The sequence below is a fragment of the Passer domesticus genome, chromosome 1 (genome assembly GCF_036417665.1).
Source record: "Passer domesticus isolate bPasDom1 chromosome 1, bPasDom1.hap1, whole genome shotgun sequence".
Lineage (NCBI taxonomy): Eukaryota > Metazoa > Chordata > Aves > Passeriformes > Passeridae > Passer > Passer domesticus.
The window spans coordinates 160116897-160141447 of NC_087474.1; the positions used below are offsets into that span (position 1 = coordinate 160116897).

At 47.2% G+C, this 24551-nt stretch overlaps 1 protein-coding gene and 1 long non-coding RNA gene across 5 annotated transcripts; one reads left to right on the forward strand and one right to left on the reverse strand.

Annotated features, from left to right (window-relative positions):
* Positions 1-310: 310 nt before the first annotated feature.
* On the reverse strand, positions 311-16857 carry LOC135286287 (uncharacterized). 4 transcript variants are annotated; one of them, XR_010350701.1, is made up of 3 exons: positions 16795-16857; positions 11369-11518; positions 311-651 (listed from the first exon to the last, which is right to left on the reverse strand). It is a non-coding gene; the product is annotated as an uncharacterized LOC135286287 (long non-coding RNA). The 4 variants fall into 4 exon arrangements; XR_010350697.1 differs by lacking the exon at positions 311-651 and adding an exon at positions 9656-9777; XR_010350698.1 differs by lacking the exon at positions 311-651 and adding an exon at positions 11136-11263.
* On the forward strand, positions 12383-18576 carry LOC135286282 (ly6/PLAUR domain-containing protein 2-like). Its single transcript, XM_064399402.1, has 3 exons — positions 12383-12493; positions 15525-15644; positions 16688-18576. The coding sequence occupies exons 1-3, from the start codon at positions 12442-12444 to the stop codon at positions 16897-16899; spliced, it is 384 nt and encodes a 127-aa protein (XP_064255472.1). The 5' UTR covers positions 12383-12441; the 3' UTR covers positions 16900-18576.
* The last annotated feature ends 5975 nt before the right edge of the window (positions 18577-24551 follow it).

Consider the following 24551-nt stretch of genomic DNA (forward strand, 5'->3'; position numbering starts at 1 on the left):
TCTTCAGTGCCAGAGACTCATCCTCAGCATCTCTGTCCCTGTCCATGGCAGGGATTTGGTTGAGAGGATCTTTGACAACCTTTCCAAAATAAACTATTTCCATGGTTCCACGTCCTTCAATTTTTCAGATGCTCTGCAGTATCAGTTTTAACCAGCAAATAATATTTATTGCAGCAGAGATGCACAGCAAAAGGCTGAAGTGTTTGAAGAGACTGAAGTCTTTTGTGTAAAAATGTGACATTGAACTGTGGGATTGCTGGGGCAGGAGAAATCTGAGTAATATGATGAAGGAAACTTCTCTTCCAAATGGATTCAAGAGTTCTCAGACTGAACCATTCCCCCCCAAACTGGATCTGTCCAAACCTTTTTCAAAGTGTTTTCAACCAGTCACTACCTCAACCCAGGTCAAGGTCTACACAAATGGTTGTTGCTATTGCTGGTTCGTGGAAAATCCTCACATCCCGGGCTGCTCATCAGTATTCTCCATGCTCAGCAGGAATTCTTAATATCCAGGCAGGAAATGTTTGTTTTCCTCCAAAGTTTTGTGACTCTGTTCTAGAGAAATGTCTCATTCCCAGAGACATTTGTGTAAAATTGTGGAAAAGATGCAAAGAATGGAAATGGAGTCTGGGATGGGTGTTTATTCCCCAGCTGTGAAAGAGAACAAAATTAATGATTAATGGGATGAAATTTAACAGGTCTAAATGACAGATTCTGCACCTAAGATGGAACAATGCCAGGCACAAAAAAAAAAAAAACTGGGACAGGAGGGACTGGAAACCAGTCCTGCAGAAGGAATCTGACGGGAGTTCCACAAGAGTCACCAGTGTGTCCTGGCAGCCAAGAGGACAAACCACATCCTGGGCTGTGTCCAGGGAAGATTATCCTGCTGTGTCCAGCATTGCTTCCCCTAAAACATTCTGTGCAATTCTGCAACCCACAAATTAGGAATTATGGGAATGTCTTGGAATGCGTCCACGTGAGGGCAATAAAGCTGGAAAAGGGCTGGAAGGAACATCCTTGAGTGTTTTGGGTTTGCCCAATTTGAAGAAAATGAGGCTGAGAGGGAACATCATGGCAACTCCCTGAGGAGGCAAAATAGAGAGGAATGTGCTGAGCTCTTCTCCCTGGGATCTAGGGACAAGACACATGGGAAAGGATAAAAGCTGCACCAGGGGAGATATAGACTGGACATCAGGAAGGATTTTTTACCAAGAGAGTGGTCAAAGACCAGAACTGCTTCTTGGAGAGGTGGTCAGTGACTCAGGTGTCTCAGAATTTGGATTTCAGAATATGATTTAAATTCTGGTCAGCCCTGAACTGGTCAGGGACTTGGACTGGATGAGCATTGTAGGACCCTTCCAACTGAATATTCTAGTCTAGTCTAGTCTAATCTAATCTAATCTAATCTAATCCAAGCTATTGAGGACAGCTGGCTCTTTCCCTGCACAGATTTCACCACGCTTTCCGTGAAGAACCCCAAAACACCAAGGGTGGAGCCCAAACAGACCAGGAAGCAGAGCCACAACCCCGTGTAGCTACGCCAAGGTAAATGCCCTGCCACCACCACCCCGGTGATTCACCACGAAATAAAAACCAGGGGACACCTTTGCATCACAGAAATGACAGGGGAAACTTTTGTTTGCTCCGGGATTTAGATGTCGACATGAACCAGCCCAAATCGCCCGGCTAAAGTAGAGCTCACAGCCTCCTCTTTCCAGCCCAACAGTGGGATTGGGAGCAGACAGCATACTGAGGACAGCCAGGAATGCAGGAGGCAAAGAGACAATGCAGACACTTTGTGAAGGTGGTTGGTGAAGGGTGGATGTGCTGCTCTGCCCCACATGACAGGGCTGTGTCTCCAAGAGGAGCCCAAGAGAAGAAGGGTCTTATCTGCTCCATCAAAATCAGGTTCAGAATCATGGAATGGTTTGGGTTGGAAGGGACCTGAGAGGTCATCCAGTTCCAACACCCCTGCCATGGGCAGGGACACCTTCCACTGTCCTAGGTTGCTCCAAGTCCAATCTGGACTTCAACACTTCCTGGAATGGGGCAGCCACAACTTCTCTGGGAAACCTGAGCCAGGGCCTCACCACCCTCACAGGGAAGAATTCCTTCCCGATATCCCATCTATCCCTGCCCTCTGGCAGTGGGAAGCCATTCCCTGTGTCCTGTCCATCCATCCCTTTTCCAATGTCCCTCTCCAGCTCTTTTGGAGCTGCCTCAGGTACTGGGAGGGGCACTAAGGTCACCACAGAGCTTCTCTTCTACAGACTGTACAATCCCAACCTTCTGAGCCTTTCAGTATATTTAATAGGATATTAAGGCAAACAGATCCCACACATCACAGCAAAGTGAATATTCCACTTATGTGTCACCCTTATTTTCCTGGTCACCTTCCTCCAACCCCATCCAGGCAGAGCTGCTGTGAGACCTGGGAGTGTTTTCAGCAGAAGCAAGGTGTAAATTTTAGTCTCACCTCACTCACATGTGGAATAACTTTCAAACCTACTCAGTTCACCCCCCAAGCCAGTGGAAATCTTGCCTGGGCTCTTCTCCCTTCTACCACTCCAAATCTTGGAGTTATCCAAATATGAATTGCCAGGACACTGGCACTGCCAAAATAATGGAGTGTGGAAGAGCTGGATTCATCTGTACCCGGAGCTGACCACTGTCCATAAACTCTTATTTGTAGCTATGGGGGGTGTTTGCTAACCTGGGACCCCAAATGAGGCATTACCCAACATCCAGGACAGCTATCCAGGATGGATAGACATTGGAGCATTGGATGGACAGGTGGGCATTGGAGGCTGACAAGACTAAAGGTTTTCCTGGAATATTAATACTGGGAAAGTTACAAAGCCTTTCCACTAATGTGTCTGGCAAAAGCACTGCTTATATTCATTCCAAAACTTCTGTGTCTCCATCCCAGTTTTCCAGTATGAACATGGATCAGTTCTCCAGCCTTGAGGGCTCCCAGGCTGGCACTAAACCTGGGACATTTATATGGAAAAGTGAAGGACTATTTTTCTCTAGTGCCACCATTTTTCTTATCTCAGGCAATTCTTCCCTGCTGTGTGTCCATATTTGGGAGTCCTTTCTCCTTCTCCTAAGAAATCCCATCTCTTTCAGAATCATGGGAAGGCTTGGGGTTTAAGGGACCTTCAAGACCATTTAGTTCCAATCCCATGCCATGGGCAGGGACACCTTCCACTATCCCAGGTTGCTCCAAACCCTGTCCAACCTGGCCTGGAACACCTCCAAGGATAGGAGAGCCACAGCTTCTCTGGGCAACTTAATCCACTGCTTCACCTCTCTCACAGGGAAGAATTTCTTCCTAAATTCTAATGTAAATCCTCTTTTAGTTTGAAACCGTTTCCTCTTTGTCCTATCACTATCTGCCTGTGTGAAAATCCACTCTCCCTATTTATTAAATTTTCCTTTTTGGCTCCATATTCTCTCTATTTGCATCTCCCCATGATCCTTTGGATAGGAATTCAGGTCCCTCAGTCACAGGTGGGGAAATGCACCCGGTGTTGCACCTTTTCCATGCTCCATCAGGTGCCCGACAGAGATTCCAGCTGGGATCATCCAGGAATTCCCGCGTCTTTCATCTCCCAATCATCTCCAGGTGACGTCCTCGTTTAACGTACAATTGACTCATTATGGTGGATGATCCTGTTTAATCCATGACTTGCATCCAAGCCGCCTACTTGTTCATGATACCCTGATCCTTCCTGGAATTGCTGAGGCTTCCCGAATTTGTGCCACCAGTAAATTCCATCCTATTATGGCATCTTTTGAGGTCTTAACAGAAAATATTAAGCAAGAGCACTCCAAAAGTGAGGAACGGTGCTGATGAATTTCCCCAGGCTGATATCCCACTCCCAACACTTTAAATATTTCCAGCTCCTCCACGACCAAACCTTTAAAAAATTCTCACCCATCTTATATAAATTTAATTTCCATCTGTGCCATCTTAATAAATATTCCCACATTATTTTGTGTCGTTACTTTGCTAAACTTGTGAAAATCTGACTTTATTAACATTAAAACAGCAAATACAACATTGGATTTTAAGTATTTTTCTGGGTTTTTTATTATTTTGCTTCCTTCTAACCTTGTTTTTACTCCTGGCCCTCTATTGAGGTCAGACAGTGGCTGTTACCCCTCCTCATTTTAATTTAGGAGCTAAATTCTGACCTCATGATTCTGCCTTGACCAATTTATAAACAATATTTGGGAGTGGACCTGGACCTGTTGTTCTGTATCTCAGTTCTCCAAGAGTTCTGGGATGGAAAACATCCTGTCCTGCTTTGTACCAGCTTGAATACATTGAAATTTTTTTCCACCTCAGTTGTGGTGGTTTCTTTTTCAGGAAACATTTTTTTATGCTGTCTTTACCCCAAAATCAAAAGCATTTTATGTATTGAATAAACAAGTAGATAATTTAATATTCAGTTTTCATCTATCACTAGTTTATTTTGCCTCTCAATTTAAAAGCAAATAATTTTACATAATATTTAAATAACTTTAAATAATTCATTTTAAATAAATGAATAAATAACATTCAATGTCTTTCTCGAGACCTAAGTAATTTTGACTATTGCATATTTTTACTTTATATATTTCTTAATCTCCCTCATGTTGTTTTGTCTGCTGCTTCATTTTTCATCCATTCATTTAGGCTTCCTTCCCATTCCTGGAAAAATCTTTGAAATTATTCATCTATGTCAGGCCACAGTCACTCTCTCTAGATTTTTTTCTCCATTTTTTCCTCTTTTTTACAGAAAAAAAAAAAAAAAAAAACGCAAAGAGGTTTCTGAAACTTTGATTTCAGTGAACCACAAACTTCATACTTTGCATCCATACCCTTGACCTTCCAGTTCACTTCCCTTTTTTTCTGGATATCAACAAATATATCTGGATATAATATATTTATCTATATATCAAGGTTTTTCTGCTTATCTAAAATGGAATCATCCCAAAACTTTGCTGGATGAGGGGACAATGGTATTCCAAGTGCCTTACACTCCTGATCCCAGGTGTGCCACCTCAAAAAACTCTGCAGGGAGGGAAGGGATGGATGAGGAAGGAAAGACACGATTCATCTGTGGTGTTGGAAAGAAGCTATAATCAGATTAAATCAAAATTAATTGGCAAAGCCAAACTGCTGTGGAATTATGTAGGATGCCAAGAAGCAGGACAACAAATGGAGAGAGCGTTGGATGTGGTCATTGAAGTTGGACACGTGGATGGGTGAGGAAGGAGCTTGGTCCTGCTGGGATGGATTGGCAAAATTCAAGGGAAGTCCAGAGTTGGAAGGGACCTTCAAGGATCACCGAGTCCAGCTCCTGGCCCTGCACAGGACACTCCAAGAATCCCAAAGTGTGCCTGAGAGTTGTTCTGGCAGGGAAAGGCAGCCCTGAGACTCCCCTGTGTCCTGAGCTGTGTCCCCACCGTGTAGGCAGAAGTGAGGGGGGGATTCTGCCCCCTGCTCCACTCTGGTGAGATCCCACCTGGAATTCTGCATCCAGCTCTAGGGTCCAACAGCAGGAGTATATGGAGATGCTGGAGCAATTCCAGAGGAGGCCACGGAGATGCTCCAAGGGATGAAGCCAGGCTGGGAGAGCTGGGAATGTCCAGCCTGGAAAAGGGAAAGCTCCAGGGAGACCTCAGAGCCTCTTCCAGAGCCTGAAGGGGGTCCAGGAGAGTTGGAGAGGGACTTTAGAAAAGGGAATGGAGTTACAGGTCCCAGTGACTGGGAATATCTTCACACTGCGAGAGAGCAGGGTTAGATGGGATATTGGGAAGGAATTCTGGGTTGTGAGGGTGGTGAGGCCCTGGAATGAAATTCCCAGAGAAGCTGTGGCTGCCCTTGGATCCCTGGAAGTCTCCAAGAGTCCAAGTGTCCCCAGGTGGGCTGGGGCTTGGAGCAACTTGGGATAGTGGAAGCTGTCCTTGCCTACGGCAGGGGGTGGAACAAGATGGTTTTTAAGGCCCCTTCCAACACAAGCCACTCCATTATTCCATGAGAAAACACATTTAGTAACAAGAGGCCTCCAGGTGACCTCATCTCCACCCTTGCAGGGCTCCCTTTAAAGCCAGTGAAGGGAAGCAGGTAATCCCCACTGCCATCCACTTTTTGACAAAGCTTTTGTCTGATGAAATTTGGTTTTGTCTGCCTGACTGGAAAAAGAAACAGCTCCAGTGAGTCACTCAGGAGCCACCTATGGTAGAGAAGAAAGGCTGGGCTTAGGCCAGGTGACTCCCACACCAGACTTTTTGTCCTGCTTCAATCATGCCCATGACTCCACAAATTTTCAAAAGTTATTTCTGCTGCATTTTCTGCTAATTGGCTCTCTCACAACTTTTTGCTTTGACCATACAGACCCTCATGATGGGTGTTGGCCTCCTTGTCACGCTACTCCCAATATTGTGCTGGATCCCCATGGCAACACCCAGCACAGGCTAATTTTATCACTTAGCAGGGGTTACTTATTTAGCTTGACTCATCCAGATCTGTATCTGGCGACAGACTTCGCTGCCAGCCTGTCAGTCAAAGGCACTGCTGATGATGCTGAAGGTTGACAAAGTGATGTCAGGCACTTCTCACTCACAGACAGGGTGACAGTCCCTGGGTTTGACAAGTGACAAGTTTGTAGCGAGTCTCTGTTTCCTTTCTCTGCACAACCAAAGCTGATAAAGAGGGAAAATCTTCCTGATAAAGGGAAGGAAGTAGCTCTGTGACTGGCCAGTCTCTGCATGTTGCCTCTGTACTGCAGAATGTTGATAAGAGATCAACAGTGCCATCAGCTGAATAAAATGTGGAAAAAAAAATACTGGAGACTCCCAGCCAACAGCAGCCCCAAGGAATGTTCCCAGCATGAGAAAGCCTTGGCTTTTTTGGTGTTCAAGCACCAGAAAAGGGTGGAGTCACGATGTCTGGAAGTACTCAAAAAACCACATGGATCTGGCAATTGAGGACATGGTTTAATGATGAACATCTTCTCCAACATTTAACAATCCCATTATTCCAAATCATCCAAATTTCAGATAGAAAATCACATGGACACAGGCTCCCTACATCATGGAATGTGAATTTTTGAGTGATGTGGGCTTTCACGTAGGGTTGGCAGCAACTGTCACTGGAAAGGAGAAAGGAATTACACCAGAATAAAAAGGGAATTTTAAAAGGATCACGATCCCTTCTCTAATCCTGATCACAACTGTCACAGCTCGTGCCTGAATTTCTCATCCTTCCAACTAGAGTGACCTGTCTGGAAACATACCTTGGCCCTCAGAGTGTGCCTGGGCATTCCCTGGAACAAATCCAATGCCTTCAGGACATGACACACTCAGGGACCACTTTACACTAGCTAGAGATCTCTCAAGTCCATGGTAGGACTGATACAGCTTGAAGGAAGCCTGAAATGCCTGAATTGTGGATATTCATCCCTCTGGAGTCCAATTCAGAATCACATCTTGGACATTTTTGCTGTTTTCAGAAAATGCTTGAGGGACCTACATTCCCACAGTGGCCCAAACACAGGCGGTGCCTGAAGGAATTGCCCTCAGTCCTCTGGCTGGAAGAAGAGGAACTTGAGCAACCTGGTCTAGTGCAATATGTCCCTACCCATGGCTGGGAGGTTGGATGAGATGAGATTTAGGGTCTCTTCCAACCCAAACCATTCCATGTTTCAATGATTCCAACCTCCATGTGACCATATCCCTGGATTCCCCTTTTTTCTCTCAGAGCCCTGAACACAACTCACATTTTTGTAAAAATCTTTACATCTTTTTGTAAAACTCCAGCAAGTCTGGAGTCTTTCCTCCCATCCTTAGGGGCACCTGCTTTTTAATCTTGGGATTAGTGAGCTTAAGCCAGAATTTGGGAAATGCAAGTACAATTCCTTTCTCTGCTTGGAGAGGTTCATTTTCTCACCTCACATTTTCAGATTGGGTGTGCAAAGCAGCAAAATGAAGCTCAGACACAGAAAAAAAGGGGTAGGAGCTCTTTAGAGACTGAATCAGAGCTGTGAATCTGGATTTTCTTTTTTTTTTTTTTTTTTTTTTTTTTTTTTTTTTTTTTGGATGCTCCCCATGGAGGAGAAACATTTAATACCAAACAGGCCGTGGAAAACAGACATGAAGCGCTCCTTGGAGAAGGGTGCTCACATTTTCACCCTTTTCCAGCCCAACGAAACCTGAATTCCTTCCTGCCCAGTGGCAGAGTTTCATCAGGAGGGTGGAGACCAACTCCACCCCAACAAGCCCAAAGTCTTGTTGTTGACACACACCCATGAGAGGTGGAACTTGCATTGGATCATCAAACATCGCTGTGGCCACGGGCACGGGCAGAGAGGTTCCCTGCTACTGAGTCACACGTGAAGATAGTGGAGCATCCAAAAAGTCCCCTGGTAAAAATTCTACCCCTGTGGAATCACAGGAGCTGAACTCCAGGTGGCTCAGTGTAATGATCAACAGTATCTGTGTTTACCTGCAAACCAGTTATCACCAGGATGCTGGGGAATCTGATATCTGGAAAATGGAGCGGACTCCATCCTGCAAATCAGCTCTCAGGAAAGACATGGATGTCATGTAGATTGATGCCAAGGTTACCATGACATGACCACGGTGTCAGATAGGGTTGGTTGGTGTTTGTATCACAGCAGGTGGATCCATCCTGTTTATTCCTGAGATTGCAGAGGAGAAGGCTCTGGGGTGACTTCATTGTGAGCTCTCAGTAGCTGAAGAGGGGCTCCAGGAGAGCTGAAGAGGGATTTTGGACCTTGGGCATGGAGTGTCAGGATTTTGGACAAGGGCATGGAGTGTCAGGATAAGAGAGAATGGCTTCAAACTGAGAGTGGGTGGATTTTATGGGATATTGGGAAGAAATTCTTCCCTGTGAGAGTGCTGAGGCCCTAGAACAGGTTGCCCAGAGAAGTTGTGGGTGATCCAGCCATGGACGTGTCCAAGGCCAGTCTGGACAGGACTTGGAGCAACCTGGGATAGTGGAAGGTGCCCCTGCCCATGGCAAGTGATTGAAACTGGGTGATCTTGAAGGTCACTTCCAACCCAAAACATTCTGGGATTCTATGGAGTGGCTCAAGAAAATGTCCAGATCTGAGCTGGACAATGTAGGAGAGAAGGTGGTGAAACAGAGGGAGTTCTTCTGAGGAAGAACCATCAGAAGGATTAAAGCCTTAGAGAACAGAGGAGGAGTCAGAGACCCCACCAAAGTCTATCCAAGAGATATCCAAGACAAAATACATTTCTACGGAGAAGAGGAAAATTGCAGCAGTGAGAAACTGAATTTAGTAGAGAGGTGCAACAAGAGCCACTGGCTGTAGGGAGTCCATAAAAGAGAGCAGAAATATTTCACACAGGAGTAATTTCATGTGTGGCTGATAATCAATAACTGGAACAGCTGAGCAAAGCTTGGTGTTCACTCCCTGCCACAAAACATCTCATAAAATTCTGGGGTTTAATCACTCAAACAAGAATTGACTGTAAGGGAAGTTAGAGCAGGTGAAGCTTCTTACTTCACCTTCTTACCCGTAAAAACCAAATTTCTGTCATCTGCCTTTCCTGGTATTTGTGATAAGCAGAAAGTGATTATATCTCCCTATATTACCTTATAAATTAGGACAGTCTCCTAGTGACAGGCTGGGAGAAGGTTTGGAGTAATCCCACTGAGAATTCCTGAAGGCTTTTGGCACACAAACCTTTCTCCCTAACACACCACGCCTCGCTGATATTCTCAGCTCTCCAGACCTGAAATGACATTTCAACCAAAGTCCCTTCTGGCTCCTGTCAGTCAGTGCTTAAAACCTTTCCCAGGGCTTATTCCACCCCTGACAGAGACAGGAGGGAATTTTTAGGGCCTCCTGAGTCCTACGAGCTGTCTAAGCCTTACTGAGCTGCTCTGTCAAACCACAGCTTCCACATACTTATCAGGTTTAAAGCAGGTCAGTTTTCTTCCCTGCCTTTACTTACAGAAATAATCCCAAATTTTTTAGTGTTTAAGATCCAACCTCACTTTCCAATTTCATTGAACTTAGGCTTGTCTTAACTCTGCCAAGCTAAAAGGAGCCAGTGTCTTCCAGTGTTATCTTTTGGTGTGAATCCTGTTGTCCCACTCTCCTCATTATTGCTTTGGTGGTTTTTTTTTTGTTTTGTTTTGTTTTGTTTTGGTGGTTTTTTTGTTTGTTTTCTTTTTTTTGTTGTTGTTGTTGTTGTTTTGTTTTGGTTTTTGGGGTTTTTTTTAGGTGTTGGTTGGTTTTTTTGTTTGTTTGGTTTTTTTTTGGGGGGGGGGGTTTGTTTTCCATTAGGATCCCATTTTGTTCTACAGTGGCAGTAGAATTCTACCTGGGAAGCCAGGAGGGTGTTGCCACCTCCAAAATCAAAATCCAAATCCCTGCTCTCCCAACACACACCCGGACACCACCTGGGGTTGTTTGTGTTGGGTTTTGGGTTTGTTTCCAGGTCTCCATCTCTCTGTAAGCTCTTGATTATCTTTAGATCAAGGAATGCCTTAAAGGTAACAGACCTTAAAGGTCTTTCCTTGCCGCCACAATTTTACTGGAATGCTCCCAAATCCTCTTTCCCTGAAGTCTGGAACTGCTGCACCTCTGCGGGAGCTCTGGTGTTTTGCCAGTGTTTTGCCTTATGGAAAAATCTCCAACCTTTCCGAGCCTTTAAGACAGAGTTAAGCCAGTGATTAAGTATTTATATCCCTATTCCTTCAACCACATGGATTTATCCCAAGAATTTCTTGGTATGGAATGACTTTCAGGTATGAGAGGATGCCTCCACGGACACTTCCACTCCACAATCCACCAAGCAGCTTTACCGTGCCAACCCCACTGTGCTTTCCCATTGAGGCACAACCACCTGGAATGCTGAAAGCACTGGATCTTTTCCAGTTTCATGGCTGTTAATTAAGATATTGCTCAAATGTGCCTTTGAGCTGCCCAGTTCCGAGCAAGGATCTGGATGTAACTCGGTCTGGTGGCTTTCACCAAGTGGGTTTTTTCCTATGTCCCCAGAAAATTATGTTTTATCCAGGTTTTATTTTTTAAGCACCTGAACTCGGAGAGCACAGGAAGATAAAATAAAAGATAATTTTTGATCTCATATAGAAGGATGAGGGTGTAGGTCTTTCTCTCCCTTTCCCACAGCTCTGTCAGCTTTCTGTCATCCGTGGCTGTGGAAATTTTCATTAGCAATGCTTCTCAGGTTACTGGGAACCATCCTCCATCTGGGGAGCAGGAGAGGCTGCTGGGAATGGCAGCAATATTCCCACGTGTGTTGTCATGACAAGTCTGTGACAGGCAAAGCACCTCATTAAAGCTCCTTCACTCACCTCATCTCCAACCCTAAAATCTCCAAGTGCTCCAGTGATTCACAAACTTTGCCTCTTTGGCTTATTCAGCTGTTTTATGGGAAATTGCACAACACCAGGGTTTTCCAATTTGGATCACAACAAACCCAACGAAAAGTCTATCAGCTTTTCCTGTGAAATATAAAATACCAGCAGCTCAGTCCAAAGGGAGAAGTAAATAATTTCTCCCCAGCTCCAAGCATTTGAAGCTGTCTCCCCAAATATTGGATAAGATACAAAATAAATTGTGATGTTTGAAAGGGTTGCCCTGATGTGGATAAAGTGAAATTCGCTATCAGGAAGGTGCTGGAGTGGGGAAAATTGATTAATTGCTCCATGTTGGGCTTATTTCCCAGCTTCGGGATAAAATTTGGTAAATAATTGACAGCTTTCCAAAGGAAGGCTGAGTGTCCTGCTTTGCCAGCATGACCCAGGACCTGAGACCACGTGATTTATCCCAATTCCAGACTTGGAAGCACCATATCCCATGCCTAGCAGCTCAGTTAATAATCAAGGGATCCAGAAACCAGGCTTGATTTTGAACTGGGTTTGGGAAAACACATCTTTGGGCAACCCCAGTCCTGCCAGCCTGTGGAATCATTTCTGCAAAGCACGTGGAAGCCCAGCCTGCTGCCACTTGCCCCTTGACAGTTGTTGGCCAGTGCAACACGTGTGACACAAGTCAGCTCTGGGCTCGTGGAGCTAGACTGGAAGGAGCAAACAAACCTTGTTACATTCCCCATCCAAGCCCTGGCATGGGGCCACACCTTGCAGTGCCAGCCGTGTTTTTCCTTTTCCATGGGACCAGCCCCAGGACATAAACCTGGGGAAGAGCCGAGGTATGGCAGGAGTCTGCTCGTTGTGGTGATGTCACCTCGTCAGGGAACTCGTTCCTCTGCAAATCCCAATCCAGACTGGAGCTGGGCTTTCCCCTGATCACCCCGAGGGAATCCGCCCACAGGATCAACAACAGCTGGTGGAGGGTGGGAAAACATATAAAGCTCCCTGGGAGAAGCTCTCTGGATCTGTCCTGGCTGCCTGGATCTGCTCTCAGCATGAAGAAACTCCTGGTGGGATTCCTGCTTGGCCTGGCATTCGTGGAGTTGGGTAAGAGCTCCTCATTCCCAACACTCCAGGGCCCCCCACCCTGGGAAATTCCTGGGAGGGCAGGGAGGGGAAAGACCTGGTAACCCCCAGGTAGGGGAAATGATGCCTTTTGTATTGAAGAAGATCGAAGGAGAGGGTGAAATGGGAAAGGGGAGATGCATTCCTGGTGGGAAGAGCTTTGATGCCTGACTGGGAGCGATGCACGTCCTTTGGATACCTGTCACCCACATCCAGGGATGGAGGGGACAAGGCACAGGGCAGGACCAGCCTGGAAAAGAGCTTGAAGTGCCAGCCTCTACCTGAGCTGCCACCCTCTGCCATCAGGAATGTTCATCCCGAGCTCCTGACATCCCTAAAACCTCCCAGCTGGCTGCTGGAAATGCTGAAAGCCAGAAGGTGAAACTTCAATACAGACAAGGGTGGGGGTATGAGAAATAACTCCAAGGACATTGGAAAGTTTTATTAAACCCTCAGCTCCAGGATTTTCGCTTGTTTCAGGAGATAGTGGAAATGGGAAATTCCCCTGGGTCTGTGATGAGTCTGCATCTTGGGCAAGCTGGCAGCAGGGTTTGTCCTGCCTCCGTGCAGATGTGACCAACTGCAGCCACATCCCTGCCGGGAACAGGCATTCCAGGGATGGCACCACCCCAGAGGGGTTTAACCCGCAGCCCACGGGCCCCAGAGATCCTCAGGCTGTTTCCATGGAAGATCTCAAAGGAAAGGCAGCCTGGGCAGGGATCACACATCTCCATCTGAATTCCTGTCTTGGATTTAATGGAATTTCTGAGAAACCACCCAAGGTCTCAAAGAATTTTATGGAAACAGAGTTATCAACCTCATTTGCTTTATAGTTGAAATCAGGCAGAAATAAGGTTTTTTTAATTTTTAAATAATTAATAATTATTTTAAATAATTAAATTTTTTAAATAATTATTTTTTGCTTTATAGTTGAAATCAAGCAGAAATATTTTTTTCTGGATGATTCAAAAGGAAGCAGCTGGTCTAGGCACCCCTGTTGTGGCTGAGGGATGTGTCTGTGACTGTTCATATTCCTGAGGTTTGATATCAAGGAATTGAAGGTCCTGTTGGACAGTGAGGAACAGGGAATTATTGGCTAGGATCAGGATGCAGAGCTGTCTCTGTCCAGTTCTCTTGTCCTGTTCCTTACGGATTTGGGCTTTCCTCTTCCATGCAACCTTCCCACAAAACCCACGTCCTCTAAATGCACCACCCAGCGGGAGTGAAAGATGGGGGGGTTGAGGTTTTCCTTCCTTAAACCTGCTTTTAACTGGGATTGAATCCCCCAAGGCACTTCCCAGCTCATCCGTGAAAATGTTGAGGTTTGTAAATGGAAACCACCTCACCCCAAGGATTGCAGGGTAGTTTCTCAAGTGCCTGGAGCCAGAACTACTCTGTCCATCTGTCCATCCATCCCTCACATCCCCAGATATCCAAATGATTGTTGATAATGTGATACCTCTGTTAAAATATATAACAATTTTATGGAATGGATCATGGATCATTGGGAAGGGATTTAGTGAGGTCCTGAGCTGGGATAAATAGGGATGGCTCCACCACCCTTGTTTACAGGCCACAAGAAAATTGAAATATTCCCATGAAACAATAATTTTTACTTCTGCAAAGAGACAAGGAATTGTCTCTTTGAATTGAATTCCTTAGCAAGAGCTAAGGAATGAGAAAGAGAAGTTTTGCACTGTGTAGGCTCTACCCGAGAGCTGAATTTTCCAAAGGAGCTGCTGCGAGGAGCAGATGCCTTGAAAATTCCTTTCTGAAGTCAGGTGTTCAAACAAATGCCTTCAAAAATATTTATCCTTATCACAAAGCCCCAGAGGTTCCTCTGACAGCAGAACGGGAACAAAAAAAACAGCGTCGCTGTGAATTTTTACCAATAGATGGCACTGGACGCTTGCAGGCTGTTTTTCAGCAGATGGAAGGAGGGTAGGATAGAAAATCTCAAACCAGGCTGGTTTTTGTCATCAAGCCACACCAGCAGGACTTTGGAAAATCGACACTCTCAGTGTCTGCTGGCTGTGGATGGACAGTGCTCACGCTGAGGTTTTTGAGAGCTGCTGTGGCCAATATTTGCATATTTTGAGATGTCCCTCCCTCAGGTGGCAGCCAGCAAGGGTTTGTACATCGCCTCTTCAAAAAGCAGCAGTAGCCCCTGATGAGAGTAGTTTTGAGGCCACACTCAGCGCTCAGGATCTCTGACACAGCTCTGAAATTTAAATCCTGCTCTCAGTTACTGATTCCTGCAGAATTTCGCTTAAACGAGCAGGAAGGAGCTGTGAGGGGAGGGATGGGGGAGCGGTCACTGTCACAGCTGGGGAATGCTGCTCTCAGCAGAAGGAGCTGGTTTTTACCATCGTGGAATATCCTGATTTGCAAGGGGCCCACAAGGATTATCAAAGTCCAGTTCCTTGCCCTGCACAGGACATCCCAACAATCCCACCCTGTGCCTGAGAGAGTTGTCCCAACACCTCCTGAGCTCCTGATGCCATGACCATTCCCTGGGGAGTCTGTTCCAGTGCCTGACCACTCTCTGGGGGAAGAATCTTTTCCTGATATCCAACCTAAACCTCCCCTGACACAGTTTCAGGCCATTCCCTTGGCTTCTGTCACTGCTCCAGAGAGAAGAGATCAGTGCTGCCCCTCCACTTCCCCTCATGAGGAAGTTGTGGATCCCAACAATTCTCCCCTCAGCCTCCTCTTCTCCAGGCTGAATTCTTACAGAGGATACTCAGACCTAACAAAGCTCAAGCTTAGGTCCCACAAAATCCCTTTTTTTGGGCTGCTGAGCCTCCAAAGTCATGCTTAGGCCCAGCTCCTGCTACACCACCCTTGTCCTCCAGTGTGAGATTTTCTCTTCCACCCCCTGGCATATCCAAGCCTTGCCATTGCCTCCAGACACGCTTAATTTTGGAGACTGCTGCATTTTGGTCAGAAAGCTTCAGATTTGGGTCTGTCTTCCCTGCTGTGTCACCTCAGAGCCCTTCTGTCCCCTCTGCAGCCCAGTCCCTGCGATGTTACGTGTGCAAGGAGCCCACAGACATTTCCAAGTGCAGGACGCCCGTCACGTGCTCCCCGAAAGCCACCGTGTGCACCACGACGCTGCACTCCATGGAGACAGGTGAGTGCCACCACTGCCCCTGAGGGGTGCTGGGGAGAAATCCGACAATTCCAGGATGGGCTGGGTTGGGAGAGAGCTTCACGATCATGGAGCTCCAAACTCCCACCTTCCACTATCCCACGTTGCTCCAAGCCCCATCCAACCTGGCCTTGGACATTTCCAGGGATGAGGCAGCCACAGCTTCTCTGGGAAACATGTGCCAGGGCCTCAGCACCCTCACAGCCAAAAATTCCTTCCCAAAATCCCATCTAACCCTGGCCTCTGGCAGTGGGAAGCCATTCCTCCTTATCCTGTCCCTCCATCCCTTGTCCCAAGTCCCTCTCCAGCTCTCCTGGAGCCCCTTCAGGCTCGGGAAGGGGCTCTGAGGTCTCCCTGGAGCCTTCTCTTCTCCAGCTGAACACCCTCAACTCTCCCAGCGTGGCTCCAGAGCAGAGGGGCTCCAGCCCTTGGAGCATCTCCATGGCCTCCTCTGGACCTGTTCCGACAATTCCCTGTCTCTGTCGTGTCAGGACCCCAGAGCTGGAGGCAGCTCCCACTCTTCAGGGGGGGTCTCACTAGAACAGAGGGGGAGAATCACCTCCCTCAATCTGCTGGCCACAATTCCCTCTCCCCATCCCTGTCCCAGCTTGGATTACCCTTTAATATCTCTGTAAAAACCCAGGAGAAATTATCCCACTTTAGGGAGGGAAGGAGAGAAATCCATCAGATTTGGAGCCTCACAGTGAAGTAGCAGAACTCACTGCACTTGTTGCCTTTCCTACCCCAATATCTCTGTAGACTTTAAATTTATAGAGGGTGCAAATGTCTACAGGGAATTGTGTCCCTTGTCCATGCTGGAATGATTTTGGAAGGAGCAGGAGGGTGAGAGAGAGTCAGCAGTGAGTGCTGGCAGGCCTGTGTCCAACAAAAAACAGGCTGGGTTAGAGACACCCATGGATTAGGGATGTCCAACACCTCCTCTGTCAGTGTTTCTCAATCCTATTTTCCTTCCCTTTTTTTTCCCCTCTCTCACCTCCTCCTCCTGTCCAATCTGCCTCTCCCAGGTTATCCCTTTTTTGGCAACATCACCGTGACCAGGGCCTGTGAGGAGGAATGCCTCTCCTACAACGGGATAGGGGCCCAAAAGCCCAAATCCTGCTGCTACACCGACCTGTGCACAGACGACACCAAGAGCAGCAACGGGGTGAGGAGCAGCTCTGCGGCGCTGGGTCTGGTGGCCCTGGTGGCTGGCACGGTCCTCCAGTGCTCCCTGTGAGGTCACAAGTGTCCCAGCTCCAGCTGAAAGCCCACCACTCTCCCTGCCAAGCTGCCTCATGAACTCTTAGATGCTTTGGGAATGTCCTTCTTCTCTGACGTGTGGCTTCGCCCCATCTTCAACACTGGACTCAAGCCAGGAGATTGGGCACCTGGACTTAAAACCCCTCAAATCTCCAGTTTCCAGCTGTTCAAGCAGATGTTCCTCACCTTCAGCTGCTTCTGGTCCTCAGGATCCACAGAGAATGGGTTGGGTTGGAAGGAACCTTCAAGATCATCCAGCTCCAACCCCCTGCCGTGGGCAGGGACACCTTCCACTATCCCAGATTGCTCCAAGCCCCATCCAACCTGGCCTGGAACATTTCCAGGGATCCAAGGACAGCCACAACTTCTCTGGGAGTCCTGTGCCATGTCCTGGTTGAGAGGAGCAGATGGATCTGGGCCCAGTTACTTCCTGCCCATCAGGAACAGACATCTGGAGTTTAAGTCCAAGGATAAGCTAAGGAATGAGTTCAGAAGGGCTCAGCTTCCATGTGGGAACGGGATGGATTTCTGGAAAGCTCAGCACACCCCCTGGACTGACAGACCAGGGTAGGTCAGACCTGCAATCTAAATTTCCAAGTTTGGCCAGACAAACACCCCTGCCTCAGCTTCTGCCTGAGCTCAGGTTGCCGTTGGAGCTCCCAGATTTTCTTTTCCAGATGTTTTAAAGACTATTCCAAGTAAATTCTTCTCTTATTCTGTCCTCCCTTCAGAGCAGAAACTGCAGGGTAGGAAAAGTAATGGTTATCCCAGACTCTCAGCTCTGGGAAAAAATCAGTTAAAAGTGCTGGGATCCCAGCTGGGATTTGCTTGGAGCAGATGTGGGATTGATTCTGAGGCCCTGCCTGCTGTAAAAGCAGCTGCAGTGGAAGCAGAGATGAATGAGCCAGGTGTTCCCAGCTCACAGAGATGCAGGAAATTTGCCATTCCCTCTGTTGCTATTGCCAGGGATCATCCAGATAATTGGGAAGCAAGGGAAGAGTGGAGCATGGATACACCCCGTGCACTATCCTTGTTTGTTCACAGCATCCCTGCAACCTCCTCTGTGGCAAAGTCTATTTTTCCTCCATTTTTTTTCCCTTTTCCACTCTCTTTTCACAACAAACCAAAGTAGGGGGCTCTTTTTCCTCCTTGCACAGAGGGAATAGTTTCTCAAGGTCTGTCTCAGTAACATTTAGGAGAAAACCCCGACAATTCTGCATTCCTTGGCAGAGCTCAGGAGGATGGTGAGCCCATTTTCCTGGAGGTGAAACCCTCAGAGCTCCACTAAAACACTGAAAACCCCTTGGCAATGCTGAGATCTACAGGGAGCAAATGCCATGGAGAGGATAATAATTGCAAGTTACTCAAATCCCAGTATTCCACCCACCCTCGCAGACACTGAGCACCAGCCCCTGCTTCCCACTCGTCTGTTCTGTTTTTCCCTGCTTCAAAACCAGTCGGATGTGTCAGGCCAGAAGCAAAGCTCCATCCTTGCCATTCTCAGATCACATCCCTTTTTTTTTTTATCCTGGTTTCCAGCTCTGTCTCTAGCAGCCTTTCCACATTTTCTGCAGGATCCTGGGCTCTGCTTTCCACCCGTGGATGGGGTAGGGTCTGGATACAGAGGGACTGGGAGCATGAGGGTTCCCTTCTGGGTGAGGATTTCGTAAATAAAGTTGGATTCTCTGGTTTTCAGCCTGCAGCGTCTTTCTTTTGTGCTCGATATCCCTGTGGGAAAGGAGTGTGGGGCAGCACAAGGGGAGGGAGGATTCTGGCTTGTTTTTCAGCTCCCAAACTGCCCTGTGCTAGACAAGGGTAAAACCACACACAGGGATGAGCAAGGGAGTGCAAAAATCCTCCTTGGAAAAGCCAGATTTAAGGCTATCCCTGCTGGAAAATGAGGGGGAGAAGGGCAAAATACAATCAGTGGGACAGGAGGCTTTTTTGGGATATGCACTGAGAGAACTGGAGGGGTTTCAGGGAACAAAAGAGAAAGTGCCTGAGCTCAGCAGCGAGGCCAACAGGGGGTTGTGAGTGACCCTGCTGTGTTTCAAAGCTGCTCCCTGTGGGGACTGTCCCCTCGTGTCACCAGCGCTGGCTGTGAGCATCCTGCCAGGACTTACCTGCCAACGTGACCCGCGAGTTTCTGCTGGAGCCAAAACAGACTCAGAAGCAGATTTTTATCTTCAAAGCACCTCTAATACATTCCTTGATTAGGAGAGGTGAGAAACTCTTCACACAGGGGTACAAAATGGCCTTTTTTCTATTACAAGTCACCTGATTACACTGTGGCAGCCACAAGGCCAAACAGGCATCCCTGGGAGCACTTAAAAAAATCAAATTTGCTCTTTCTTTGCTTATTGCTGTTATTTATCCCTCCCTGTGCCCCTTAGGAGTTAAACCCAGCGAGTGCCACTGCCCCAGGAAATGCAGGAGATTCAAAGGCCTGGCCGGATTTTTGCGTCACTGGGTCGAGTGGACACGGGGAGAGAGAAGTTTAAATATAGGCTGGAGAAAATAGAACAGAGGAAAATGTGTCTCCAAAGGGCCAGAAAAAGACCTGCAACCTCTCGGTCCTGCCGGGTGAGGCTTCACAGCCAGCAGAATCCAGCACTGATGTTTCTCTGCTGAAGGGTTTTTCTGAGGGCTTGTTCTTCCCAGCACATGCAGAGGTTTTATCTCCAGATTTGAGGGCATTCCTCACTGCCTTATGCTTTATCTGGTCCAAAAAATTGCCTTTTCCACTGCCTTCCAGCCCCTCTGCAAATGTGGGGCAGCACTAGAGATATGCAGAGTCATGGAATGGTTTGGGTTGGGAGGGAGATTCAAGATCATCAAATTCCAACCCCTGCCATGGGCAGGGACATCTCCCACTATCCCAGGTTGATCCGAGCCCTGTCCAACCTGGCCTGGGGCACTTCCAGGGATGGGGCAGACACAGCTTCTCTGGGCAACCTGTGCCAGGGCCTCCCCACTCTCACAGGAAGGAATTTTTTCCTGATCTTCAACTCCCGTTTCCAGTTACAAACCTGAAGTGCTTTTTTCCACCCAGAAATTAGAGAACAAAGTACAAGAGAGGCTCTTCTGTGAGGATATTCCAGCTGGGATACCCTGTTGAGTCCCACCTCCAGCCAAAAATCAGGACTGTGTATGAGCCTTGAGTAGCCTTTACTTGTGAGCTCCACAATTCTGGAAGGTGGAATGGGCATTCCAAAAGATAATTTCTCTGGAAAGACAAAACTTCAGCTGGGATTTAAACTGAAGGGGGAGCCAGGTTCAATCCTGGTTTGCCCTGAGCAGGATTCCCAGAGAAGCACCATGGGAACAGCAGGATTAATATTTAAAGGACTGGGTTTTCCAGCAGGGATCATTTCCAGTTGTTTTCCACAGCAGGACACTGGTCAGGCCATGAGTGGTGGTTGTTATCCCAGCATGCCCCGACTGCAGAGGTGGGAAAAACCAGGAGCTGTTTGGCTGCTTTGTTTTTTAAAAAATTTATATATTTTGCCATTTTTGGGAGCAGGAAGAGAGAGGAAGTAAGCCACACACAGCCCTCTTGGAACACACATTAAACCTGACAGAGAGACAAGACAAGGGCAGAAATTATTGCGATATTCCAAGAGCAGGAAAAAGAAGGGGATATTTTTTGCAGTCGGGACATTGCATGTAAAACAGAGCTCTGATGTCATCAAATACAGAGAGGACTTGTAGTTCTTGCTAAAAATACTTATCTAGAATATAAATATACATTAGAGTGTAGCTGCGAGGCTTCTGGAGAGCTCTGCCACAGCCTTGTATTTACAGAGAGGGATTTAAATGTTTAATTCTGCACTCTCAAAGGAAAGTCACTCCATCTGAAGGAGTTATTAATTATGGAATGAGCCTGGCAGCACTGAAGTACAGCAGCAGTGATATCATTTTCAATATCACTCCCAAATTATTTCTCATCTCAAACCTATCATGTGCACTTTTTTCCGGTCTTAAAATAGAGCTATTTTTCCATATTAGGGTTTGGAGGGCTTGGAGCATCTGCCTCTGACACAGCAGCACATCCTCTTTTGGATATCTTCATTTTTCTCCTGCTTGACTCTCACATCCCTAATTCCAGAGGAACACAGAAGCCTCTTTCCCTCTTTGTTCTGTACAGCCCCAGAAAACAAAGCCTAAAAATGAGGTGAAAAGAACCTTTCAGTGTCAGCAGCAGATGTCTTGAGGGGGAAGGAAGTTGAGCACGGCGTCATGGTTGGGATCTTAATTTAGAAAAGTCATTTTGGGTCACTTGGATACAAGAGAGATGCTCTGAGTGTTGGAAAAGGCTGGGGCAGATGGTCTGGGTGGGCTCCACCTCCAGCACAGTCCTGGGGCTGCACTCTGCACATTTCCATCCGGGTGGAAAACACATAGGATGTGTTTTAATCCCTCTGTGCCCTGTTCTGGGTCCTGATCCCTTTTATCCCCCAGTCCCCAATGGACAGATGGGAATTGTCACACGTTGGTGGCTCCAGGCTTGGTCCAGCCACACATTTTTTTTAGGATTAAGCTTAAAGTTTCTGAATATCCTCAGTAAATATGAGTGAGATATTGTGCCTTGGGGAGAAACGATTTTGCATCAGCTCATAGTTGAGCAGGTTGCTGAAATCCATGAGATCCAACATTTTACAGGGAACCGTAAAAGCCAAAACGTAGGAAATCCATGGATCAGAGTGCCAAAAACCTACTCCAGAATCTCAAAAAATATCCTACAGGCTGCCTTTGGCCAGCAGGTCTCTTAATGGAATCATGGAATGGTTTGGGTTGGATGGGTCTGTAAAAATCATCAAATTCCAACCCTGAGCCATGGGACACCTCCCACTATCCCAGGTTGTTCCAAGCCCTGTCCAACCGTGCCTGGAGCACATCCAGAATGAGGCAGCCACAGCTTCTCTGGGAAACCTGTGCCAGGACCCCCCACCCTCACAGCCAGTAATTTCTCCCCAGTATCCCCTTTATCCCTGCCCTCTGCCAGTGGGAAGCCATTCCCCCTTGTCCTGGCACTCCCGGCCTGTGTAATACAAGGGGTGAATATGCATTCCATGTCTTCAGGTCTTTCCTGCCCATTCCAAGGACAATTTGATGTCCTTGGAACAATTTGGACAATTTGGACAATTTGATGTGTCCCCAGTAACATCAGCAGTGACATCCCTGCACTGAGGCACAATTTAAACCTGGTTTTAATGCCCAGCCTTGCTCAGGACTCATCATCCAGTTGAATTATTCCTGTCTTGTTGGGACTGGGACATCCATCCCTTCACATCCTTGCAAAAGAATTGGCTTTCACTCAATAATCAATAAGGGAAGGAGATATAAAAGATTTCCTAGAAAAGCAAGTTGAGTGAAGTCAAGGCGCTCCAGTGTCAGTGCATTTGCTCCTGCAGTACCTTTGGATTTAGAATCATGGAGTCATAGAATATCCAGAGTTGGAGGGGACCCACAACGATCATCAAGTCCAGCTCCTGGCCTTGCACAGGACACCTCCAAAAACCTCAGCAGAGGAGCAGAGTGAGGAGATTGGGATGACTGGGAGAAGCTCTGCTCCTTCTTTGAGGCCTGCTGCTCCGCACATTCCTTGGCTGCTCCCTGGGCTCCCTGGACCAGGCACAAACACGGGCTGGGGCTGAAGGCTTTGCCTCTGTGAAATCCCGGGGGCGGGTGGAAATCTGCCAGTCGAAACTGTGCCCTGGGCAGTGGAAGGATTCCAGAGGGTGGCTGGGAGCCAGCAGGGATGGGACATGCTTGCAGAGGGACGTGCCACTGCTCCCAGTGAGGAACATTGATCCATAGTGGGATTACTGGGAACAGGCTCACCACGAGCTGATTACCAATGTGCTTTGGTGTCGTTCTTCCTCACAGACCTTCTGAATCATTAAAAAGGTGTCTTCAGTCCCAGTGGAAGCTTTAACAGAACCTTTTCCACCCAAAAAATCTGCTTCCTGACATCCACAGGGCCTCCAGAAACTCCTTCCGCGCAGTGAATCCAAAGCAGCAGCTTTGTGTGGTTACCTGCTCACGCACAAAACCAGGATCAGGTGAGCCGTGTCCTTACAAAGCTGGGCTGAAAACAAGCCAGACGTTGTTCCTAATCTTTCCTGGCTGCTGCCAATCCCCAGGGAGAGAAGCCACGGGGGAAGAGGTGTTTTTAGCATCAAGACAGCTGTCACTGTGTTGGGAGATGCCACCCAAATCTGAAAGAGAAACAAACACCCGGGAGATGGTGACAGACTTTGACGCACTCCCAGCAGAGCAGGAAAGTCAGCCTGGAAAGGAGGGGAGAGTGAATAGCAAAATATCTGACTTTTGCCCACAAAATGAGGGGCTTTAGACAAAATGCCATCATCCAGCATCCATGGGAAGCTTAAGGACTTTGGAGGTGCAACTAGGAAGGGTTTTATGTTTGCTGGTGCCCTTGGATCACAAAAGGGCATTCTGAAATCTTATTTTTGCTTTTCCAGCTCTGTGCAAAGATGTCACAGACTGGTGGGGTTCTTCGAGCACACAGAGCCAGTCTTGGTATCTCAAGGGTCTTTTACTATTCAAGGAGCACATGCCTAGAGTCTCCTGAGCTTCCAAAAGTCAAATCCCACCCTTATTTCTATCATATTTATTATTTCTTCTTTGAAGAAAAAACCTCATCTGAAATCTGTGCATCTTTGTGGCTCATATTCCAGACTTTCACAGCTGTGATGGTCAAAAAACACACGGACAAAAAATCACTGCTCTTTTTCCCCCTGCTCTTGGGTGGTATTTCCTGTTCTGATCTGCTCTTGGGAGATCAGCACTCCAAGGACAATAATTATCGTTATTTGTGACTGTCACCTTGAGAAATCCAAGCTCTGTGCAAGACGTCACCAGTTAGGAGAACATCACAAAAAGGGTCCTTGGAGGATGTGTTGTTTTCTGTCTCCTGGGGCTGGATAAAGGATCTGAGATGTTTTATTCAGATAATATCTGAGCTACAATATCACCCCTTTATAAAGGTAATTAATGAATCCTTACTCCATAGAAAAACACAGCTGAAAGCCCCACAGCTGGTGTTTCCCTTTTTTTGGAATAAAAGGCAATTCCTGATGCTTTGAAAAGCCATGAGGTCATTGGGAAAGAGAGGAGAGGAGAGGAGAGGAGAGGAGAGGAGAGGAGAGGAGAGGAGAGGAGAGGAGAGGAGAGGAGAGGAGAGGAGAGGAGAGGAGAGGAGAGGAGAGGAGAGGAGAGGAGAGGAGAGGAGAGGAGAGGAGAGGAGAGGAGAGGAGAGGAGAGGAGAGGAGAGGAGAGGAGAGGAGAGGAGAGGAGAGGAGAGGAGAGGAGAGGAGAGGAGAGGAGAGGAGAGGAGAGATTTCAGTTGCAAGTGACCTACAATGACCATCTGATCCATGCCCGACCATCTATGGACTGATCAAAAGTTAAACCTTGTTATAAATGGCATTATCCAAATATTTCTTAAGCACTGACAGGTTTGGAACTCGAGCACCTCTCTGGGGAGCCTGTCCCAGTGTTTGACCCCTCTATCTGTGAAGAAATCCCTCCTTATTTCTACTCTAATCTGAGGTGGCCAGCACCTCTTTTTCCTTCCATCCAGCTCTTTTATTCAGTGTCATT

Bases quoted from the DNA above. Each gene is read 5' to 3' on its own strand.
- LOC135286282 (XM_064399402.1), top strand. From the start codon at position 12,442: ATGAAGAAACTCCTGGTGGGATTCCTGCTTGGCCTGGCATTCGTGGAG. The intron at 12,494-15,524 runs GTAAGAGCTCCT...TCCCCTCTGCAG, and splicing joins CCTGGCATTCGTGGAGTTGG to CCCAGTCCCTGCGATGTTAC. The intron at 15,645-16,687 runs GTGAGTGCCACC...TGCCTCTCCCAG, and splicing joins GCTGCACTCCATGGAGACAG to GTTATCCCTTTTTTGGCAAC.